The sequence below is a fragment of the Chinchilla lanigera genome, unplaced genomic scaffold, assembly GCF_000276665.1.
Source record: "Chinchilla lanigera isolate Chin_1 unplaced genomic scaffold, ChiLan1.0 scaffold00002, whole genome shotgun sequence".
In the NCBI taxonomy this organism is placed as follows: Eukaryota; Metazoa; Chordata; class Mammalia; order Rodentia; family Chinchillidae; genus Chinchilla; species Chinchilla lanigera.
Window position 1 is genome coordinate 4,292,346 of NW_004955403.1, and position 24,656 is coordinate 4,317,001.

The 24,656-nt window shown below is 43.5% G+C and overlaps 1 protein-coding gene across 2 annotated transcripts in view; it reads left to right on the forward strand.

Annotated features, from left to right (window-relative positions):
- The window catches only part of Dnah7 (dynein, axonemal, heavy chain 7), a 236,519-nt gene that overhangs the window by 102,459 nt on the left and 109,404 nt on the right, over positions 1–24,656 (forward strand). For both annotated transcript variants that reach the window (XR_001233192.1, XM_005373280.2), the window contains 10 exons: positions 1,456–1,558; positions 1,679–1,806; positions 7,134–7,346; positions 9,879–9,977; positions 12,988–13,236; positions 15,772–15,921; positions 18,531–18,713; positions 19,478–19,654; positions 22,330–22,461; positions 23,817–24,041. Coding sequence is in view for 1 of the 2 variants with exons in the window: in XM_005373280.2 (XP_005373337.1) it covers positions 1,456–1,558; positions 1,679–1,806; positions 7,134–7,346; positions 9,879–9,977; positions 12,988–13,236; positions 15,772–15,921; positions 18,531–18,713; positions 19,478–19,654; positions 22,330–22,461; positions 23,817–24,041 (1,659 nt within the window). In the remaining variant the exon portion in view is untranslated. The remainder of the gene's footprint in view (positions 1–1,455; positions 1,559–1,678; positions 1,807–7,133; positions 7,347–9,878; positions 9,978–12,987; positions 13,237–15,771; positions 15,922–18,530; positions 18,714–19,477; positions 19,655–22,329; positions 22,462–23,816; positions 24,042–24,656) is intronic.

Genomic DNA, 24,656 nt, shown 5'->3' on the forward strand with positions numbered 1-24,656 from the left:
CAATATCATTCCCCAACCAGGACAAAATTCTTTGGAAGGCCATGGTCTTGCATTTGAGAGAAATATAAAGAGAGAGGGGACAGAGAAAGAGAGAGAGAGAGAGAGAGAGAGAGAGTTGCCAAGACAATTAGGAGTTAAAAAAAAAAGCAAGCCACAATTATAATGAATAAAAAAATCAAGGGAACAATAACATTTTAAGTCATCCTCTATAATGTTCTGTATATGTACTGCAATGATTATTTAAGAAATAAATAGCAAATTTTAAAGGTCCTACATGTTGTTTGAATAGCCATTATATTCCTATGTGTGTAGAGAAATATGTGGTATATATTATTCATTTTTTAGTCTACTTAGTGAAATTCTTATTTCTTGGATTTAGAGATGCACGCACCAATAGTGTTATAGTTCCTTATTGGTAAGTACTTCTTAATTATATGGAGACTGTCTTTGTGTTAGGTTCATGCTAGAAATGGGGGTACACATTAAAACAGCACAGTTCTTACTGTCAGGAACCTTGTAGTCTGTATAACTGTTTGCATGTGTGACCTTCTAAATATCCTGCTCGCTGTGATCTTAATCCTTCCATTATATAATGCTTTATGGGTCAATTGTAGATACAAATCTTCTGTAAATAATTAAAACTTACTGTTCCTTGACATAGATAGAGTTCACGTTCAATCCATTCTGATTCAGTATAATCCACTAGATGCAAACCCAAAGCTAGCCATCATTAGCTATGTGACCTTGTGCTAATTACAGGAGTATTGAGCTAGTTTCCTTGCATAAAATTTATCTAAAAATGCTATGCATCATGCCTAGCATATGCGAGAGACTCAATAAAGCATTTGTACGTGCGCGCGTGCACACACACACACACACACACACACACTATAATGTGTGCTTAACAAATATTTGTAGTTTTTTTGAGGTTTTTAATATGTAAGCATGGATTTGAATGGAGTTAATGATGTTTGAGTTTCCAGTTTTTCCTTATGACCCAATGTCCCATTTGAAAGTTGGCTGTGACTTTGGGTATAAATGGGGGACCTGAGTGATATTAGTTGGCCACTGCATTGCTCACACCACGGAGCAGTTTTGCTGGTGGGTGGAGGACAGCTACAACCCACTCCACGGAGTCCATACAGAAAGAGCAAGTCGATCAACATGTCCATAAAAAGTAAGAAAGACTTCAAAATTGCAGGTGCATATCTACATGCCAGAAAATATACGGGAACTTAAAAAATAAATTGGAGAATTTTCCAGTTGAACAAACTCTTTATTCATACAGAATGATGAATTGGTATTGAAAAAATAAGCTGTCTTTAATGATAAAGGTGCATAAGCAATTTCCTTGATAGGATATTAAATCCTTAAAAAGATCAGGTGAAACTGCAACATTTCAACATAATATTCAATCAGATAAAGCTGAAAAATTTCATTACTCTTTTCTCCCAGGGACTGTTATCTTGTGGAGCCTGGGCTTGCTTTGATGAGTTTAACAGAATTGATTTGGAAGTACTTTCTGTGGTTGCTCAACAAATCCTTACTATCCAAAGAGGTAATGGACTGGTCTCTTTTGGCATTGTGTGAAACAATAGAAGAAATATGGGTGGTAATAAATGACACAAGCCACATTATGGTGGTATTGCTGAATCATGTCTTCCTTGATTGCCCACAGGCATTAATGCAGGTGCTGATATCCTAGTATTTGAAGGAACTGAACTAAAACTGGACCCTACGTGTGCTGTCTTCATCACAATGAACCCTGGGTATGCTGGGCGGTCGGAACTGCCAGATAATCTGAAGGTATGGAGGGCCGTATAATTATATCTTCCACTCCATTCGTCCACGATTTGCAAAGTGTTAACATTTCACAGAAGAAAGAATTCCTACCCCAGAATTGTATGCAATCATGCACTTAGGCTTTATAATATATTAGAAAATTATTCTAGATGATAATTTTTAAAGCTTTGAATGCTTTAAAAATAAATATCTAACCCATGTACAACTTTCAGACTTTACAGTTTTAAAATAAGGCTGATTATAACAAATCATATATTTATATTTTACATAAAACATATAAAGATACTAAAATGGTACTTATTAACTACCTACTATATTGTGTTCAGTGACCACGGTTTTAAATGCCTTTTTAAGAAACAATGTTTAGATCAGACAGTAATGTACAGTGGGAGTTTTTCAAGTTAATATTATAATGTGAGCCTTTTCTCATCTGTAGAAGCGTGGGCCACACTCTGAATAAGTTAAACTCTTCTTCCCGCTGGACATTTCAGTTACTTTTCGTTTCCCTGCATTATAAGTAATATCACAATGGGCAGTTTTACTTGGAGCTTTTGCTTGTTCTCCGATTCGCTGTTCTAGCTAGAGGCAGAGGCGAGCTGTGTTGCGAAACTGCCTCCCGGTGCCACAGTTCACCTCCTGCAGCTGCTCCCGGGCCTCGGGCAGCACCGCACTAACGTTTTTTTGTTGTTGTTACAAAGAACGAAAGGCTGCCCTGATCGGACAGAGGAGAGCCTTCACTTAAGAAAACGGCTCATTTGATTATCAGTGAAATATCTTTTCTCTGTGTCTGTGTTAGCCACTTTACATCCTTTCCTGGGAGCTGCATGCGTGCTATGGCTTGTGCACTGAGAGGGCTGTGGGACACTACGTAGTGCTGTGGCACTTGTGGGTCCCAAACCAGGCCGCCCCACACGCTCCTTCAGGCCTCTGGGTTCAGTGTGGAAACCGGCAGCTTCTCAAACTGGAGGAGCAATGTTTCTTTGTCACGGAAAAGACTTTGCCACCACTAATTGCTGGAAGTATCTTGGTCTCCGCCTCATGTCCTCCTGTGTATTGGATCAGATGTTTTGTTTGGTGCTGTGCCTTCCTGGAGGAAGGTGTGATTTAAAAATGAAAGCCGGAGAATCCTTTATCTAAGAAGCATTTTGTGACTTTCCCTGGCAATTTTCCTTTGGAAAGTTCTTCTTGTAGCAGTTATGTGAGCCATTCACTTAGGCTTTTCTTTTATTCAGTAGGTTCAACCTGCATGCATAAATATTTATAAAAGCAGGGAAAACAAACCTCTGTGAGGAGCTGGTCATTAAACGCTGGAAACCATTACTGGGTTATTGGTTGAATCTGTTAGCGTCCCACACAGAATTTTTCCATGGAGTGCGCGTTGAAACACAATCAAAATGTGCGCCCCGTGGTTCTCGGGGTAACGCGTTTTCCTCCTCCATTAAGCCCAGCGCTGTTCTCGAGTTCGCAGCTCTTTTGTTGAGCTGTTGTTGCTCTTCCCGTTGTGCTGTCTTGGTCAGCGCTGCTACAGAGCGTTTGTTTTCACGCATCTATGGAAATGCCTAACAAGTCTGAAAGGAAATAGTAACATATTCAATGCAAAAAATAAAATAAAGGAAGAAAAAGGCAGCTGAGCCCCCAAAAGTGCTGTTAGCAGTCGTTGGAATGTTCTGGAAACCTCCATCCCTTTCACTGGCTGTTCCCAGCTCTCATCTCATAGATGTCTTGTCTGCATCCTGCAGGTCCTGTCCCTGCCACCCCTGGTCTCATCCCTTCCCTCTCCTCTGGGGTGTGTGATTGTGACGGCTCACACATTGCTCATTGCCCCCGCTGGGACTCCCCTCCCCAGTTCCCCACTGCAGTGCTGCTTGTGTGATCTACCACAGCAATCTAATCATCCCATCGCCGTGCTTTAAGAAACCACAGGGCTCCTTTTTGCCCACCAAATCAAGCTCAGACTTCTTAGTACAGCCTCTGAGCACTTGGCCTTGGGACCCGCTTCCTCGGTGCTGCATTTCCCTGCTGTTCTGTCACCAGGGGCCTCCCGGCCCTGGAACACCCCCGCCAGCCTGTCTGCCTGCTATTTGCTGTCTCTAAATCCCCACTTTGCGGCCTGACAAATCAATTCGGACCCCTCCTTTCCACAAGCGGTGGAGCCCAGACACACACAGTCGTTCAGACGTGACCACCTGGCTGCCGCCCCTGGACGCAGCAGAGCCTCTGAGCTGCTGTGCGGTATGCACGTGCTCGGGTTCCTAGGGTTCCTCTCTTAGGTCCCCTGCCTGCGGCTCCTGAGGCTTGGATGACAGGTCTGCTACTCAGTCTCATTGCTTCTCTCTGCCTGAACCTCTGGTGGCCACTCTCCCTGGACTTCAGAGCTGGAAAGCTGTCCCCTCCCCATGGGGTAGGACCTCCGTGGCGCCAGCTGTCCCAGCAGGTGCCAGGCACTGGTCCCCTTGCTTCCGCTGATGAGAGCCAGGCACCCCACCATGGCCGCCAGTGCAGGAGAACCTTCCTAGCTCTACTGAACTTAGGGCAGTGGGGGACGGTGTGGGGACTCAGCATAACTGCAGCTCCCTTTGAAGGGCATCCTTCCACAAACCCTCCCTCCTCCTCACACTCTCAAACCCCTGCTGACCTGAAGGATGGTGCAGATTCACAGGCTGTGTGTGTTTCCTTCGTCCATTTCTGTATCAGGCAGGTCACAGATAATTGGGCACTGGACAAGTATCACTCTATGCAGAAAGAGTCCCATTTGGATATCTGGTTATATAAAACCTCTTTGACAGAGCAATTTCCTAAATATATTTCCCCTTCAAAGAAGCTGTGTTTTAGTCTGAAACTATTCTGAAAAATCTGTACTCAGCGATCATTTCAGGGTAGGTAAATGTTGGAAGCTGTAGTAAAATGGGCATCTTCTACACCTCCCAAGGTCACGAAGCAATAGCTCTCAGAAGTAGTGTGGTGAGACACTTAACACGATCGAAGGGAAGAGCAAAGTTGACCCTCCGTCTTCCATTTCATTCAACTAAAATCAAGCCTTTTCCTGAACGGGTCAAAGTATTGGTGAAATCGATTCCCAGGTCCTTAGAAAGAAGTGGGTAAGACGTCACTACTTGAATTTTTAAAACTGCACCAAGATGCAGGCCTTTGAAAGAACAGTAGTGGCAGCAGATGCATTTTTTTATGTGTTGCCTTCTTCTTCATCCATGGAGCAGAAGCATTGGAACAATGATTCTGATTAGCTCACTGAGAATTATATATATGTATATCCAATAGATAGATTGATTGATTGATAGATATCAGAAAGGTATACCCTTGGATAAACTGGAGTCCCACTGGAGTTTTTTCACCAAAAGCACTAAATTTTTCTCAGACTTATTGCTATACTAATAAATTACTCTTGACACATCTAGAATCAAACTGCGTGATACCAATATGTCACACACCCCGTGTGAGAATCACAGGATTCAGCCTAAGTCTTTTAAAGTGATCTAAAGTACGTATCCACGCTGAGTCCTCGGTGGCAGACTCTTAACCAACAGCACAACGTCATGAGCTCCTGAGCTCCTGAGCTTCCTTTATTTCTTGTCCCCTTGCCACCAATGTGTCTGTTTCATTGTGTGCCACCACCAAATCGCTGCCAGGGCTGAGAGTGTAGTAGGAATTTGAGAAATACCTCGGGTAGTCAGAGGAAAATGTGACACGTGCAGGTATATTGGCCGCAAAGTAGTAGTCATGTGTACCATGGTAGAAAGACTGCGTCCAACCCCGACTGAGCTGTCAATTCAATCATTCTTTTACTTGTTAAAAAAAGTAGTTGTGAAGAACCACTGTTTTCAAGATCTGGCCAGCAACTGCCTTTCCTCCTGTTTTTGCTTTGTTTTCTCCCGTGTAGGTAGTGGTCACTTGCTTAAGTCTCTGATCCGTGTTACTTGCTCACACTATATTTTTTGATGTTTTACTCCTTCTCAGTGGTAACCTTCTCAATAAAGCAATAGTATTAAAGCTTCTGACTAGTAATCTCGTAACATGTTGGCAAGATCTGCTGCAGATCTTTCAGTTCTCAAACTTGGAAGAGTCACAACTGGCCACTTAAGCAAGAGGTTCATTTTTTTTCTGTCTCCCTTGTGGTTTTGGCAATTCTACTAATTTCTAGAAGGTGTGGTATTTACAAATTCTATTACTATAACTGCCACTCACTCTAGGGGCTTCTTTTCTTTCCCTAGAACACTGTTTTTCTTCTGTAATATAGAAAAGTCGTGTTTGAACACAGGAGCTATTGCAGTGAGTACTGATATACACTAATAATCTAAACCTAATTTTCATATTAATTCTTTAAAAATCGATTCTATTTTCTATTTATTTACCATCACATGACATTTATTTGTCTCACAGTGTCTGAAATACTGGGAGAGTAAATTGTATGACTTGGAAAGCTAACTCATCTGTAGCAGTGACACCCTAGCCTAATTTCTATCCTCTTTCCTTTGTTACACTTTCCAAAAGATTGCCATAGCGACCCCCGGTGGTTTCAGAGTGTCCTAATACACATCCTTTACCCAGCACAGCCTTGCTAGCGGGGCTGCCTGGTTCTCTCCAGCTTATAAAGTGTGGTGTGAAGCCGTCCAAGAGCCTAGGTAAGAAGCCTGGCTTTTAGACATCCTTCAGAGACAAAGGTTTCCCATACCACAGAGCGGACAGAGCATAGCCAATACTAAACATTCACATGGAAATGATACAAAAGCTAATGATATATTTATTATGTGGGCGTAAAAGAAAACCAGTTGGTTCAACTGTTTTTATATGATTTGAACAAATGCTTGCAGAAAAACGGTTAGTCCGTCACATGTTGTGACTGTAGAGCAGTGCTACTTTTGTACTAAAAAATATTTTCATTAGTCCGGATTTGCAGTGCACACCGATTACACTCCTCGTGGGGAGTTGGCGCGTGTGGTAACACATCTTCCTTCTCTTTACGTCCAACCCGCATCTTTTGATTCTCTCCCTGTTTGCAAAAGATCTGTGTCCCTGTCTCCTATTATCTTTTATTTTGTGCCTTACCTTATTTATGCATTGGGTTTCTCATAGAAGAAAAACCATGTGATATTGAAGCCCATGTGTCTGACCTACTTTCCTCAGCCTTACGGTCTCAGGGCGCACCATCTTCCTGCAGATGACTCCAGTGTATCCTCCTTCATGCGGGTCAGTGCTCCATGGTGTGTAGTTACTTTCCGTTATCCGTTCATCTGGTGATGGCCGGATAGGCTGCTTCCGAGAAGCAGCTGGGGTGTGGTCGCCTGATTAAGAGCACCTTTCCTGTGCACCCCTAGGCTCTCTTCCGGACGGTAGCCATGATGGTCCCCGACTATGCCATGATTGCCGAAATAGTCCTGTACTCCTGCGGGTTCGTCACTGCTCGGCCGCTGTCGGTGAAGATTGTGGCCACCTACCGCTTGTGTTCAGAGCAGCTGTCGTCGCAGCATCACTATGACTACGGGATGCGAGCCGTGAAGTCGGTGCTGACAGCCGCCGGGAACCTAAAGGTAGAAACTCAATGCTTCTGACTTGCCCCTTTGTGCGTCGTACTCTGTGTGTCTTCGTGGAGTGACGAATTGCTTTCCCTAACTGAATGGAATCATGATTGTGCTAAAATAATCTATCACTTTGCACACACGAAAAGGAAATTTTATAAAACCTTCCCTGTGTGATTCTTCACGATTTGAGTACTCTCCCATAATTTAAAATATATAAAGCTGGGTGCTACCAAGGAATGAAATTGTTTACTGCTGAGAATTTATTTTTGTTTGTTTTTCTGGGACAGGGTCTCACTATGTAGGCCAGGCTGGCCTCGAACTCATAGCAATCCTGTCTCAGCCTCCTGTGTGCTGTAAGCACAGGCGAGCAGCATTATGCCTGGTGACTGCTGAGAAATATTTTGAAGGCTTGTAGTTTATAGAACCTGTATCACTTTAAAGGAAAAAAAGTGTAGTTAATAAATATATGGAAAGGCCCTAAAACATGGTGATATAATATAATTATCAATTGTAGCATACTAACCTAGCAGTAATTGATTTGCAATAAAATATTTCCATTTAAAATGGTCTAATCACGTAAAAACATACTACATGAAAAACCTAAATTTTTAAAGACTTGGTTAACTTTTTATTGGAAATTATTTTGTGGTGCTACAAAATATAACTATATTGAAGGCAGAAAGTAGACTCGAGGTTACAGTAAAATGTGACCTTGGAGTTTACAAAATTTTCACATTCATGATTTGTAGAAGATATGGATTTGAAAATATATGCTACATGATTAAGGACATGGGTATGCCTTTTTGTCTTCTATCATAATGTTATCAAGAATTGTGATATTTAGTAGTGATAGCCCGCTTCACATTAGCCTAACATAACTTCAAGTCATTGTTTTCTACAATAAACAGAAGTGGTTAGAAGCACCAATTTATATTAACCTGGCATGTCAGGATTACTGTAGGTGTGTAGGCACTGAGGTCTGATAATGGGAAAGATAACGCATTGTTCTAGAGGGTGTCATCCCTGAAATCTTGACTATGGAATCAATCAAGCTATCAAAGTCAGGCTGCAAACAAATCCTGCAGATGATCCTATCATTCTTTGTCAAAAGCTAATTTAGAGTTGTTGAATATTTGAAGCCTCTTTCTGTTATATCAAGAGACAATTTAAACATTTGCTTTGAAATAATGGCCTCTCGGATAGCAAGCTTCTGACACCGATTTCTTTGTGGTTCGAGTGATCAAAGCTGGAGCTCATAGCAATCCAGGGGAGCGGGGTCAGCTTTGGCCCTGGGAGCCTGGCAGAGGCAGAGGTGGTCAAACCTGGCAGCAAGGAGCCGGGGGCTTTTGTAAGGCTAAGGCACTGAAGTAAGCCCGAGGCATTTATTAGGGAGAAAGACTCTGGGGAGAAAAGAGAGTTCTGGCAAACCAGTGTATGGTGGTAGGAGAAACTCTGCAGTGAGATGTTGAGTAAAGCATTCAAACGGGTAAAATAATTCTGATTTGGATTTTTGTTAATTGTGTGGGTGCTGTCGTAGCCACAATTTCAGACTAGCAAGTTCAAAGTCCAGGCCACTTCATAGTCAACTTCGGGCTTGCCTGGGATGGTTGGGAGTTTCACATACGTTTGCCTCAACGCTCTCTACCTAACCGGGACAAGCAGCGTCTCCACCCTGCTGCTGCTGTGACAAACCGGCCGGACCGTGCTGTGTCATGTTGTTTAGTTACCTGGTGGGAGCTGATGATATGTAAGCACGAAAAGAAGAAAAAGAAGAAGGGTTTTGTCACCATGAAAACTAAATTCATTATTTAAGAGCTTCAGGAAATATGGACTGCTAGAATATGACTTTGAATTAGGTGCAGATGAGAACGTGCGTATCAAACTTACAGACTCCAGGATGTCTTAGGATGGCGCCTGACGTCATCTCACAAGTGTCTTTGACGAGCACCATCCCCTTTAAGAGCAGACAGAACACTGCATACCTGGGTAGAGCGGCGGACAGACGCGTGACTGATGTGGTTTTGGTGAAAAGCAGAGAGGGGCACAGAGCTCTACACTCAAAGCAAAGGCCTTGGCGTTGGAATACGCATGAAGGAGAGAAAGTTGTTTATATAAATATAGTATAAATTTAAATCTAATATAAATTTATATATATATAAATTTAAATCCACTTTTTCAAAATGATTGTCCGCTTTTAACACTGTTCACTGAACCACCAACCTGCTGTCGGTCTCGCAGGCATTGGATGAGCAAGTTCTACCCAGTTCCTAGCCAACGGCTATGCCCAAACTAAATGGAATTAGTGGCCAATAGCCTTTTGTTTGGTATCTGTGAACGTGTAACTAGTACAATCTAGGTTTTTATTACACTTAATAAAAATTCAACAAGTGTAAATGTCAGTTTCTATAGTAGCAACCCAACAAAATGAAGAGGAGTAAGAGTCCATTGCTGCACCCGCTGGAATTGTGTTTGTGTATTAGAAATATGAACGAGGATGCATGTCACAGCTGCAGATATCCTCATAAGTGTGTTTTCTTTCAGCTGAAATATCCAAATGAAAATGAAGAAATTTTGCTACTTAGATCTATTATTGATGTAAATCTGCCAAAATTTTTAGCCCATGATTTACCACTCTTTGAGGTAAGAATATTCATTATTTTAATGTATCAAAACTCTTACAAGAATGTATTTATCAGGCTTGGGGATATAGCTCAGTGGCACAAGCGCCTGCTTGGCAAGCGAAAGGTCCTGAGTTCAATCCCCAGTACCAAAAATAAAAAGAATGTATTTATCAAATGTGCATATTTTCAAAGCCCCCTACAAGAAACTTCCACCGTAGAGAACAACAGCCTAGAGCAGAGAAACACAGATCATTCCTTGTCTTTATTTGAAGTGTGTTTAGCTAGCTTTGTTGCTTGGGATGACTTTCAACAACTTGGGGTTTTTAAGCCATACTTTCTTTTTACTGTAGAATATAGTCAGCAGGCAAACCTGAAGTTTGCTCACAAATTCCATGAGAAGGTAGGCTCTGTGGAAGGTACTTCAGCACACTGAATCCTCAGCAGAATAGGTACTTGGTAAACATTTGTTCAGTGAATAACTGAAAAAATGAATGAGCTTAATTTCCTTAGAAGACTGAGATGGCATGTATGAAATTTTTAAGCATAATCTTACATAAGAACCAAGTGTGGGAATCCAGTTATACTTAAGATTAGATGAAGGGTAAGTGAACGGAAGAAGTATTAGAGTAATGACTAAAGATTCCCTTATATCACCAGGTTAAGTCTGGTCCCCTTCCTCGTGCAAGGACCAGGGGGCTTCTTGTGAATGTTCGGCGCCTTGCTCCTGCATGCTGCCTTGTAGCTCACACAGGGGACATCGGCTTTCAGCTCATAAAGACCCTGTGTCTGTCCTGGTAATGGGGCAAGAGATTCTGTCGCTAGATCAGTCCGCTGACATTAGTTACCTATAGCCACGATGCTCTGTCATCTTGGCAAGAGCGTGCCTTCATACTTAGAGCTGGCAGTGCAGACATTGGGAAAAACCAGCAAGAGTTGCATTTTCTTCCTATAGTTTTCCTTGGTGTCCTTGGTACTGGTGCACTGTCCAAATTTCCCCGGATATGCAAAGACACCTCACTGCATGTGTCCTTGTGCCAGACAGTGTCCCAGGACAGGGACCGAGCAGTGTTTCTCAGGTGACGTTTGCAGTTGGCACGAGCTCCTACTGGCCAGGACTGTCCCATGCACCGTGTGGCTTTGCCCCCTGCCCCAGATGTCTAGACTTCTGTCGTGGTGATGGCAGAAGGGCACCTCCGTGTATTTCCATGTCTGCACCTGGCAGAGGGGGAGGGTCTTGGCCTTGGTTGGGTCACTGAACACCAAAGTTGCTTGCTTCTTTCATAAGCCTTCGGAAGTGTGAATAGACATCTTTGTGTGTGTGTGTGTGTGTGTGTGTGTGTGTGTGTGTGTGGTTCATCAAACCCAGGGCCTTACGTAGCTAAACATAAACCTTACCACGGAGCTGCACCCCCAGCCCAAACCATGTCTTGTGAAATAGTGCCCGAGGAAGAGTGTTCTATTCAAAGCTCCACATGACCCCAGGAGCAGTGCCATCATTATCCCTGTTTATCACCTGGTGAAACTGAGGCACAGGGAGGCAAAGTACCTGGCATTCGAGGCGGGTCACCGGGAGCTGCACTCCACCACACAGACTGCAGCAGGCTCTGCCCACTCTGCTGCGCTGCCCTTTTCTCTCCTTTTCCCCAAGGAAACTTCCTGCTTTGAGGAAGGGAGACGAGCTTCTCCACAAAGGCCTTTCCGTGACTGAACTCAGGAGTGATTAACCTAACTCCTCCTTGCTTTCCAGGCCCAGCTCCAGTGTATGCTTTCACAGCAAGCACCTCTGAAATCTCACTCTTACCTTCAGGGTGAAAGATTAGTCATCTTTCCCACATAATTGGCGGTAATATTCACAGTCTTGCCAGATTGAGAAGCTTAGTTCCTTGGGCCTTGCAATTAACTTTATGAATCCATGTACAGTACGCATGAAGTCAGAATTCTTTCTAAGTGTGCCTTATGTAATTATACTGCATCAGTTTCCTAGGGCTGCCATAGCAAAGTAGCGCAAACATGAGTCCCAAGCCGTGCTCTCTCCTGGGGCTCCAGAGAAGGTTCTTCCTCCTCCCTTCCTGTCTCCGTGTCTCTGTACTGATTTTTTTGTTTGTTTGTTTGTTTTTCCAGTACTGGGAATTGAACTCACGACCTGAGCTAAATCCCCAGCCCTATTTCTTCTTCTTTTTCTTTTTTTTTTTTTTTTGAATTTTTTCCAGTACCGGTTATTGAACTCACAGCCTTGAGCTTGCCAGACAGGCACTGTGCTGCTGAGCTAAATCCCCAGCCCCTCTGTGTCTCTCTGCAGTCCCTGAGGCTTGCTGGCTTGTTCCTGTGTCACTCCAGCCTCTGCCTGCATTGTCACATGGTCGTCCCAGGCTCTCGTGTCTGGCCCTCTCCTTTGCCTTAGACACCCGTCCCAGGGCTAAGGCCATGTCCTATCTCATATGACATTACTCAACTAATTACAGGGGTACGAGCCTGTTTTCACATAAGGTCAAATCCAAAGTTGTGGGTGGATGTGAAATTTTGGGGGCCACCATTCAGACTGTATGACGTGTTCCAAACTAACGTTTGTGTGTGCATGAGTGTGGGTGAAAGGTGTGAGTCGGCAGGTGGGTGCGAATCATTTTGGCATAGCCAGTTGCTCCAGCTATTTGTTCAGTCTTCCTTTCAAGCACTGAGCTGCCCCTGTGTCTGTGGTGAGACAGAGCTGTTTATATACATGAGGGTCTATTTCTGGACTCCTTATTTTGTCCAATGATGATATATTTGTTATTTTATACCAATATGACAGCCTTCATAATAGGCTGAGCAACCACATACTGTTATCTCTCCAACTTTTTAATTAAAATTATCTTAAATCTGTAAACGCTCAAGCTATAAAACTTGTAGCAGAAAACAGGAAGAGGTTTGAGCTATTATTACTTACTGGCTTGCTCTCCATCTTTGTACACATATTTCAGACAACAGAAGATATGTATGTATATTTAATATAAAAGCATTAAATGTAAAAATTTCGAATCATCTATTATCAGGGGATTACTTCAGATTTATTTCCTGGGGTGAAATTACCAAAACCAGATTACAATGATTTGCTGGCTGCTATCAAAGACAATTGCGTGGCCATGAATTTGCAAATGACCAAATTCTTCTCCGAGAAGATTCTCCAAATATATGAAATGATGATTGTGCGCCATGGCTTCATGATTGTTGGAGAACCATTTGGAGGGAAGACCAGCGCCTATCGTGTCTTAGCCGGTGCGCTGAATGATATCTGTGAGAAGGTACGTGTCACGAATGTGCTCATTTGTTTGTACTCCGCTTTGTGCAAGCAAGACTGTATAATCATTTCAGAAGATGCTTTCAAAATGACAACCTAAAATCACAAGAAACACGAGTCAAAGAGAAAATAAAATTGTAAAAGTAAAATGAAGCCAGTAGCAAGTTTAGTACATGAAGATTTTGCCACAGATTTACCTGCTAACCTTTTATTTCTTTTATCTTTCTAATTGGAAAGGTACATGTACGTCTCAGAGAAAAGTCTGAAAATACAGAAAAGTCTGAACGTTTTCTTGTACCACTTCTAGGAGTGTTTTTTCCCCATCTTGGGAAGTTGGATCTGTGATGAAAACTTCTATAAGGATATTAGTGGAGTTAATTAGAGGAATGTGCGTCTGTGTGTGTACCTGAGTCTGTAGATCTCTATGGTGTATGCTTTCGTGCATACGTAATGACCACTCAGATTTCTTAAACGAGCAATCCTTTGGCCTCCTGCAGTATGCTAAAGGAAGAGGGATGTTGCCCCCTCTCCCGCTAATGTTGTATCCTACTAACCCCTCCTGGTATTCTCAGTTGTTTTTACTTCTTTGTGTATTTCAGTGTTTGTGGCCTGTGTGTGATTTGTGATTGGTGTGTGTTCATTGTCTTCTTTTCAACCAATATAACTTTTGTTGTTGTTGTTTTTTATAACATTGTTTAATTCTTTTCTTTTCCATTCAGGGACTAATGGAAGAAAACAAGTTCAGTGTTTCCATGGGGGAACCTAAGGGCATGTGTATTTATTATCACTCAGACACGTGTGCTATATTTCTGTCACGGTTCTTCTCTTATACGCCCGTGCTCTTTCTTTTGTTTCTTCCTCTCCTCTCCTCTTCTCCTCCTCTTCTCTTTTTTCTTTTCATCTTTTTTACACTTTCTGTGTTCTTTGCTGGATTCCTTCTCCTGTCTTTCACTTACCTGTGCTTTTCTTGTTTTTTCCTTCCTTGTTGATTATGCACTAGCTGTTACCAAAACATGGCACTGCCTGAGGAGTAAGCCGAGGGGAGAGTAGGAGATGCATTCTGGTCGCTCGTGAGGCCTGCGTGGTTTTCTACCTGAATTCGCTGAGGGATGTTGTGATATGTGAAGGCGCCGGCCTCCCTGGCAACCGTGCAGGAGCTAGAGCCCCATTCCAGCCATTGGGACAAAACCCTCTCTTTGGTGGCAGCACCTCTACCCTGATTAGAGAGATGACAGAGCTTTCCTATGCTCCTGAATGTAGGAAGTGACATCATTAAACCACTCTTGGACACAGAGAGTAACCAAAGACCTTGAGCTTGTTTTATTGCTTAACATTATTATTTCCCATCTTTTCTTGAACTTGATAGTTTGTGTCCCAAGCTCCGGCAGGAAGAACAGAACTCTGTGTGTGTGTGTGTGTGTGTGTGTGTGTGTGTGTGTGTGTGTGGTATGAACATATGGCCCACAGTGCACTTTTAGGGTAGTGAAATTAATCTGTATTGCACTGTCGTGGTGGACGTGTGACACTGTGCATTTGGCAAAACCCATAGAATTATATCACCCAAAAACTGAACCCTAGTTTAAACTACAGACTTTGGTTAATAATAATGCACTGGAATAAACTCATTGATAAAAGCCTGCACTGCAGATTGTTAATAATTGGAGAAGCTATTGTCTGGGAGGCAGAGGAAGTATTTGGGAGTCTCTGTACTTCCTGCTCAGCTTTTCTATAAATTTAAGACTGCTCTAAAAAATAAAGTCTATGAATTAAAAATTAAAAGGCTTGTAATGCAAGGGCGCTAACATCTTTTGTAGTAATACCATAGAAATGACTTCCAGGATTCTGCCCCAAATGAACAGTTTACCAATATTAAGTCTTTCACCCCAGGAGAAGTACATATTTCCCTGTCTTTACAGCTTATAATTTTCCCACAGAGATCATTCTGCAGCGAGGGTCAGCAAATTATAGCCTATGGGTCACTTCAGCCCAAAGCCTCTTTTGCAGCGAGGGTCAGCAAATTATAGCCTATGGGTCACTTCAGCCCAAAGCCTCTTTTGTAACGGGCAGTGGTGTTAACATTTTTAAAAAATGTGTTTTTAAGAAAAAGAAAAGAAAGAAAGAAAGAAAAATAGAAATCTGGAAAACCTATAATATTTTCTATGTGGCCCTTTGCAAAATAAAATTGCCAACTCCTGTTTCATAGTTTGAGACCTCCAGATTTTGTGCACCCTTTACTAATTTCTTCCTATATATTTTGTGAGCTTTTAAATACTATCATAAAGGATATCTTAAAATGTTACCTTGCAGGTTGTCACTGGCATGGTAATAAAATGCAGTTGTGTTTTACACCTTGACCTGGCATGCCAGGCCCTTGTTAAATTCACTTCTTCTGATGGTTTCTTCATAGATTCCTTAGGACTTCCTACATACACAGTCATGCTTTCTGTGAATAAAGAAATAATTCAAAAATTGTCATAAATAACAATTCAAAATAAATCAATGATTTTTTTTTTTTTTTTTTTTTTTTTTTTTTACTCAGGGACTAATGGAAGAAAACAAGGTTCAGATAACGGTTTTGAACCCCAAGTCTGTCACCATGGGGCAGCTGTACGGACAGTTTGACTTAGTGTCCCACGAGTGGTCGGACGGGATCCTCGCCGTCAGCTTCAGGGCCTTTGCTGCGTCCCCGGTGAGGACTAACGCTTCTGCACACAGATTTTCAAAGCTTAAGCTCTTTTCTTCCAACTGTTTCTGATTTCTTCAGCTCTTTCAAATAAGCATGTATACTTACAGCTTGAGATTTTGTTTAAAACCCTTTACAAGATGGTCCAAGATGGTGCAGCAGTATTTCTGTGAACAACATTAGCACCCACAAAACACCAGAGACTGTGTAGTAAGCACTTTTGCCCTGGACAGGCACAGAGGAGAGGGTGGGAGACACAAACCACAGGGTGGGATGCTTCCGATCCGCTCTCCCAGGCTGGATTCTCCGGAAAGAAGTGCATCCGAATGACGGGGCCTTTGGTCCCTCAGTAATGTTCTTTTTTTGCCCACTTTCACATGACTGTGTGTTTAAGGCCCTGGGACTTAAACCCAGGGAGCACTGAGCTACATCCCCACATCTTTTTGTTTTGCTTTGAGACAAGGTCTCGAACCTGTAGCCGTCCTGCCTCATCCTCCAGAGAGCTGAGTTAGAGGTGCACACCCTGAGCTGGACTCCTTTGGGCACTTTTTGAGATGCTGCCATCGTCACACCCACTGATGGCTGGGTCTCCTCTGAGGCAGTCTTGAAAATGGTGTCTTAAAATTCTGATGCAACACTTGCATCCAGGGTGCCGGAGAGAGAATGGCTGGTGGGTGGGAGGTGAGTGGGGAAGGAGTTGTGCCCACTGCTGACGGTGGCACGGGAGAGGGAGTCCACACACCAGTGATGTCAGTGTGGAAGCCGGCAGTGAGCAGGTTCCCTGGAGTCTGTGGTTAGATAATTAAAGGGGCCCAGCCTGGGGGGCACTCAGGTATTTGCTGAATAATTTGCCTTATCATTGTTCTCCCTATTCTGATGGCCACACATCCTAAAGTGGGTTGTCTTTACTAATTCAGGAGCCCATCGGCCTTGACTCCTGAGTCAGTGTCATAGCACAGATCTCAGCTGAGCTCTTAAGGGCACAAAGACCTTGGACAGTGGGTAGGTGAGGACCAATGCTCCTGAGGCAGAGATCCTGTCCAGGCTAGCGATCTCCTCATAATTGTGAGGACAGACATAATTGTAGCTCGGTGAAGCCCACCGAGGTCTGGGATCACCGAAGTAGCTTCTTGGGTCCTGTCTTGCTAGCATAGATGCGCTTGGGCCCAGAACAGCACAGGACAGTGGGTAGGTGAGGACCAATGCTCCTGAGGCAGAGATCCTGTCCAGGCTAGCACAGGAAGTCTCTCGGTAATGTGTACATTTACCTCATTTGCACAGAAATAGTCACAAACTTTGTCTATTCTGGATTCAGCTGCATAACTTGCGTTTCTCAGGAACTGCGTCCCGTAAATGCTGAGTTCAGGGAGGCGATTTCCCCAGAGTCACACAGCTAAGCAGGAGAAGCAAATGAAGAGCAAAGTCCTTCCGACTGTGATGCACAAGATCTCATGGATCAGGCAGTGTGTCCCAGAAGGACAGGCCACAAGCATGGGAAGCCCATAGCCACATTTGTCTCAAAGCATCCCTGGGGTCCACTTGTCCTGAGTCAGGACCACCCCGAGGGCGGGTGACCCACTGCCTGTCTTGTAGAGGAATGAGTTGGCCACAGGGACTGAGAATGTACCCAGGTGGGTTCAAATCCCCGTCCACTTCCACTTGAACTCACATTTGCTGGAGGTGAACCAGGTAGGTCATCACCCAAAGCACAAAGGGGGAATCCCGACAGGAGGATGAGCGTTTGTGCCCTCGGTTAACAGCCTGGTATGCCCTCTTGTTTGTTGAGCGTTTACTATATTCAGAAGAATATGTGAATATTTTCATGTTTATTAAATAATCATGGGACTGTGGATGTGATGCTGGTTTGAATATCCTGCTCCATCATAAGCACGTCAGACCCAGAGGGGCTGTGTATGTGTGTATGGTTTATTTTATTTTATTTTTTTTTTGGTTTTTCTCCGGTACCGGGAACCGAACTCACGACCTTGCGCTTGCCAGGCACGCGCTTTGCCACTGAGCTAAATCCCCAACCCCTGTGTGTATGGTTTAAATGCATCCAACGGAGGAAAGAAGGAGCTGGGCTTGCACACATCATTAACTAACCTATATGGACATGTGATAATGGAATGCACATTAAGACCAATCTGTGATTCTCTAAGAACAGAAAATCCGAATGAAATTTGTTTGGAAATTTGAGTTCAGAAACATTAAGATTGAACCTTAATGAAAAATGTGGCGTTTTTGTCTTGGCCATGTGTGTATTGGGTGTTTTTGCAGCACTGAGGATTGAATGAAGGGGCATCTACCACTAAGCCACATCCCCAGCCCACTTTTTGTTTTTTTTATTTTGAGGCAAGGTCTTGCTAAATCACCCAAGCAGGGCTGGAACTTGTCATCTTCCTGCCTCTGTCTCCCAAGTAACTGGGATTACAGGCATGCACCACTGTGGCCAGCTCAGCTTCCAGCATAAGCCGTGTGTGCGCCACACTTTATCCAAAGGCTAGCTTGGGATATGCATAGTAAAATTAATTCTAAGAGTTATATTTTTGAGTTTTAAAATACTAACATTTCCTTCATTACATTTTTGTTCCTTTTTTACAATATGCGTAAAACAGACCCCAGATAGGAAGTGGTTGATTTTTGATGGACCAGTGGATGCAGTGTGGATTGAGAACATGAACACGGTGCTGGATGACAACAAGAAGCTGTGTCTGATGAGCGGGGAGATTATCCAGATGTCACCACAGATGAATCTGATTTTCGAGCCGATGGACTTAGAAGTTGCTTCTCCCGCCACCGTAAGTTCTCAATTGTGACATCTGCTTCTGAGTTGGAAGGTGTTATGTTTCTGTTCATGTAGTAGCTTTGACCTTAAATGAAGAAACAGTAGCATTCATTCTAAGAGGGACCTGTGGTCCTCAAACTCAGATACGTCTGTTGACAAACACAGATGGGCCGTTGACCGTGGATAAGACCTTCTCCTCTTTCCTCTGGGCTCATTTGCTAAGTCAGACACAAACAGAGAGGTCACGAAATTACATAAAATTGAGGTTTTGCCCCCAAGACCTTCCTGAAGATTGTGAGGAACGGACGTGCCAGGTCATGGTGCGGTGGAGGGCTGAGGCTTCGTCTTGTCCGGACTCCCCGCTTTCCTCGCTTTCCTCCCCTGCCCTGTGTTCCACAGTGACCAGGCAAAGAGGGTTTCCTTGCACTACCCTGACTTGGGCAGTGGGCACAGTGGCCCAGGAGCAGCTGCCTGCCCCGCCAGCACACTGTGTAGCACGGTAGGAACTCATCTGGGAAATAAGGCCTTTGTTTTTAAAATTCGCAGGACTGAGAAACATCTCGTACCTAGGCGGGAAGGATCGCATATGGGTCACTTGGCCACTGGTCACCTCCATCCAGGAGAAGGTGCCCCTAGGTTGTCACTAGCTGTCACCCATTGCCCTGTCTGCCATCCCTGGGCCAGCCGGCGTCTCGCGCCGAGCTCTGCCTGGCTGTGTGTGGCTGCCGTGCTTCTCCGTAAGCATCACCCGGACGGTGATCACTTGTGTTCTTCCAGGTGTCCAGGTGCGGAATGATTTACATGGAGCCGCACATGTTAGGCTGGAGGCCGCTGATGTTGTCCTGGTTGAATCTTTTACCTGCTTCAGTCAGCGCCATTCAGAAGGAGTTTATAACGGGCCTATTTGACAGGATGGTCCCTGTGTCTGTAGAATTTATTAGAAGGCACACGAAGGTAAGAGAAATGGGAAGTTTAAGATTAAAATGTGAAAGGTAAATGCAAATTAACCAAATACACCAATTCCATGTTTCTTTATGTTATCGACCCATGGACACTATATTTCTCAGCTGGCTTTTTTATTAGTCCGTGTTTGCCGTACGTGGTGATCCCGTTCATCCTGTGGAGCGGTACCCGGACGTAGCACGTCTTCTTCATCCCCCACTCCTCCCATCGCTCCTCCCTCCTCCCAACTCTCGGTCCCCCTCCCTTTTGCAAAACTGATCTTTTTTTCTGATTAAAATGAAAAAGACTAATTTATGTAATTATTCTCCACACTATTTTCAATCTTAGAATTTGAGAAAATGTTACTGGTGTTAGTCTTTGCTCTCTAAAAAAAACCAACTCAAATATTCACATAATCTTGTCAGTAAAAATAACTGAAAATGTTATCTCGTATTTGTGTGTTTTAAATTTCCACTTTTACAAGTTTCTTTATTTTACAAATGTCCTAAAAGAATCCAGACCCTGGTAGAAGGATTGGAAAGAGGACTGTGTGCAGGCATGGCCACTTTTCTTTTTCTTTCCCCAGTACACTCTGGAGTAGGGTAGACGGGGAGGTAGAGGAGGAAAAGTGGTCTTGGGAATAGAAATCTCCCGCCTCTGAGAGCCGAGAAAGCACCGTAAGCTCTGAAACTCTGCCGTGGGAAGTTATGAAGTATGCTTCATTTCTGTTGGGGAGGTCTTGATCCAAGGTCTTTTAGAATGACTGGCTCTGCAGTAAATCTAAGAGAGTAGGGCTGATATTTTTCTTGCTCTTGGACATGTAATAGAAAACCGTAAGGAGTTTGGCTCAAGATACAGATTTGGAAGATGGTGTTTAAAACCATGCTAATGTGCATTACTCAAAGGGCGGATCCAGAGGGAAAAGTAGCGAAGGATAGAACGTCAGGTGCAGTGTGACCTAGAGGAGAGGGAGGGCAGAGACCAGGGCATTTAACAAAGGACATGCTCGGTAGTCTGAGATACTCCGAAGAATTCAGGTGAAGGCAGGAAAGGGCTGCCACGTGTCCCTCTGGTTTGGCAGTTGGGGACATGGAGACTCTCAGCAAGAGCGCTTTACAGGGAGACCAGGGCACACAAGGCAGGTGGTGGAGGAATGCGGCAGTTGCTGCCTGGCAGATGAGTGTCGAAGGCTCTTTCCTGAAGCTTGGCTATAACCAAAATATGCTGAACATGCTAAGTCATCAGTCCAAAAAGTTGGACATTCATGGAGGAGGCCGTGATAACACAGTCTATGGGACCTTTCTTTTTTTCCCTAGTACTGTCAGAATTTAGGAATTACAAATAAATGATTTTCCCATATAACCAGAACTTACCCTTTCTATAGCAAAGCAGAAAACTTAAAGAAAGGTTTCTGAAATGTGCTCCTTTTTTCTCTCTTAAAGAAATTATGAATCCAGACCTATAATCCAGCTACTTGGAAGCTGAAGCAGGACGATTACAATTTCAGTGCAGCCTGGGCAATTTAGCAAGAGCTTGTCTCAAATATTTTAAAGAGGCTTTAGGAATATATTTAGTGGTAGCAAGAGTGTGTGACTAGCATGCAGGAGGTATGGGTCAATACCACCAGCAAAATATAAGAAAAGTCCTGGGGCTGGGGATTTAGCTCAGCAGCAAAAGCGCCTGCCTGGCAAGCGCAAGGTCATGAGTTCGGTTCCCGGTACCGGAGAAAAACCAAAAAAAAAAAAAGAAAAGTCCTGAACACCCATGTCTTACTGTTGTCCGAAGTATCTGTCTCCTCTGCAGTAATAACTATTTACATTTTAGCGTCCCACCCTCAGCTAGAAACTCAGCCGTCACTTTTGCTTCCTGCTGCTTCCAGAGCCAGAGGCTCTGAATAGGAAGCCGGCTGCTTCCAATCTTCAGAATCGGTGTCAGAGAGGTAGGATTTATGCGCAGCGCTCACCACAGAGCAGTGCAAGCCTTGAGGCAGGGTAGAGCTGAGGGGAAGCGGGTGTTTATCGACAGCTTGCTTCGGGCCGCACATTTTTTTGGTTTTTCTCTGGTACCGGGAACCGAACTCACGACCTTGCGCTTGCCAGGCAGGCGCTTTTGCCGCTGAGCTAAATCCCCAGTCCCGAGATGCTGTGTCTTTTCACTCACCCTCTAAATTGTCACCATGATGTTAAAAAGCAAAGCACATGACATTTGCAGTGCTCCACCAGTATTTGTGTAGACCTTGAGATTTGGGAACATACTTCATAGGGTGGGGTTTACTATAATTACTGCCGTGCTTATAAATGTGTTTTTAAGATGGATTTTATTTATTAAGCATTGTAGATATGCAGACTAATTGCCTTTTCTGAGAGACTTTGAGTGTTTTGATTTATAAAGTTAACAAAGCATAGAACTGGTGTCTTTGATTAAACTAACTAAACATGTACTAGTAATTTTTTTTTTAGCTTGAGAATTGGTATGAAAGGTTAAGGAGTCACGCTTCCCAAAGTGAAATTCCATCCGAGGGAAGGAATTAAGATGTGCTCAGTTTCCTCGGGAAACAAGAACTATAATAGCAACTCTTCATAGACACCGTAGCTGCTGGAATCGAATGAGTTCAGTAAGCCCCAGCTGACACCACTTTATCACATGCCTGATTTAAATTTGTTTTGTGCATTTTTCTGACCTTTCAGGAATTATCTCCTACTACAGATACGAACCTGGTCCGATCCTTAATGAATCTAATAGACTGTTTCATGGATATTTTTGTGGATGAAGCCAAAGTAAAAGAGAGAAATGATCGAGAAGTTTACTCTCTGCTTGAGGTAAGGCCCATTGCCTTCTGTGTCCTAAGTGAAGACGCCTTCTGCTTCCCAGGGCTCCCTGACCCACCTCACTCCTGGAACTAGAGACAGGACAGCGGCAGGAGCTAAGGTGGGGGGAGAGTCCCACCCCGAGCCCCATGTGCTGGTGGGGAGCCTCCTAACCACTACCGTGCTGTGTTGTGAGCTTGAGGGGAGGCCCAGGGTCACCCCAGATCTACGGCTGCAATCTTAGGCCACCTGACTAGCACCAAAAGTGCTCTGGCCCCTCCAAACCATAGTAGTTTCTTACTTTTCCCGCCTTAATTTTCTTCCTTTTTTCATGAGAACAAATTTAAATACATGCATATAAAAGGGTGGATGTGTGGATGGGCATCACTATGTATTTAGGTTGAGGAAAGCAAGAAAATATATACTAATCATAAGAGGATTTTTGAAATAGAAATTCACATATCAACAGACTGGATATTTTTAACAAAATAGTTTCTAGAGAAACTATTTCTACTACTCACACTAGTGAGTAGTAATAATCAGAATAGTCCTTATAATGTGGTCAGTGTGGAGCTCATGGCTGATATTTTATGAAATAAATTAATTTTTAATTTGAGGAAAAGTAGACGTCTAAGAGAAGCAACCTGTGCAAAAAGTAGGTGTGGGAGCCCGGTTGAAGCAGAGTCTAGAACTTTTCTGAACATAGTCAGGACTGTGACGGCTTCAACACTTACAAAAGGATTTGATTTTAAAACAAACAACTGATGTTCTCAGCCATAGAGGACCTGGTCCGCCCCTGCTCCCTCTGCCTGAGTCTGAGCAGAAGAAAGCCAGTGTCTTTGGCTTGCAGGATGGCAACTTTAACTTCTGTAATTGATGCTCAGATATTATTGCAAATAATAGGACCCAAGTTGGTTCTACTTAAAGTAAACCCAACATGTCAAAACTTAAATCAAAAATGTACATTCTAGCTAATGCCATATTAAATGTGCCCCAAACCTGAATACCTGAATAAGGTTATCTCAACATTCCTTGTAATATCAGATAGATAGATAGATAGATAGATAGATAGATAGATAGATAGATATAGATATATAGATATAGATATAGATATTACCATGCATTTTACTATGGTAGTCATTCTGAAGTTTCAGTATGGCTAGAATTTATACTTTGCACTGTATTATCTTTAAGATTTTATAAGTGATTCACTTTGAAAAACATAACCTGCTCTCCTGCAGTCCTCGGATGACCTGTTCTGTATCAGCCCATGGGTTCCCTTTCAGACCCACTCATCTGCCTGCGCTGCGAGGACTGACTGCAATCCCGTTCTAATTCTGCTCTCTCTTCCCGTCTCACCAATGCAGGGCATTTTTATTTTCTCGTTGATCTGGTCCGTTGGTGCTTCTTGTACAGATGACGATCGGATGAAATTTAATAAGATTCTCCGAGAACTCATGGAAGGCCCGATTTCAGACCTAACACGAAATAGGTTCAAATTACAGAGCGGAGCTGAGCAAGTGTCCTCTAAGGCCCTGACTGTCACATTTCCTGAGAAAGGAACCATTTATGATTATCAATTTATCACCGAGGTAAGTGTTCTGGAGCAAATGGAGTCTCCTGCAGCACCCAGCACAGCGGCTCTGGGGCAGTCCCTGTCTGTGTACCTTGACAGCGCTGATGTGACGGCTTTGAAGTCAGACACACTGGAGTTTGAGTCCTAGTAGAGTTACTCTTTGCACAGGCTTAGACTGTTCAGTTTTCCTGAATCATTTTCCCCAGGGATTAGATGTGGTGCTAACAATACCGGGTGGGCCAGTAGCGCTCTCTGAATAGAATGTCACACTGTGGTGTCTCACCATCACCAGGCACACAGTGTTCAAGGGCTCCTTGTGGAGACAGATCCAGATGTCCGTGAGAACACCACAGGTACTAGGTCCTGTCTGGACAGAGCTGGTTAAATGTTAACACTCCCCAAATGGGTTGGACAATAAAACTTGGGTGGCGTTTGTTTGTTTTTATAAAAACTCCCATGAGTATTACCTTGAGGACAAAGTTCAGGAGTACATACAGATTTAAGTCAACCTGGGATCATGCCATGTTATCAATGGACAACTTTTATCTTCCTTCTTTACTTAATAAACAAAACACCTTTCCAGTTCATTCTCTTCAGTAAACCTACTTGATGAAGCCTCCCTTGGTGAATA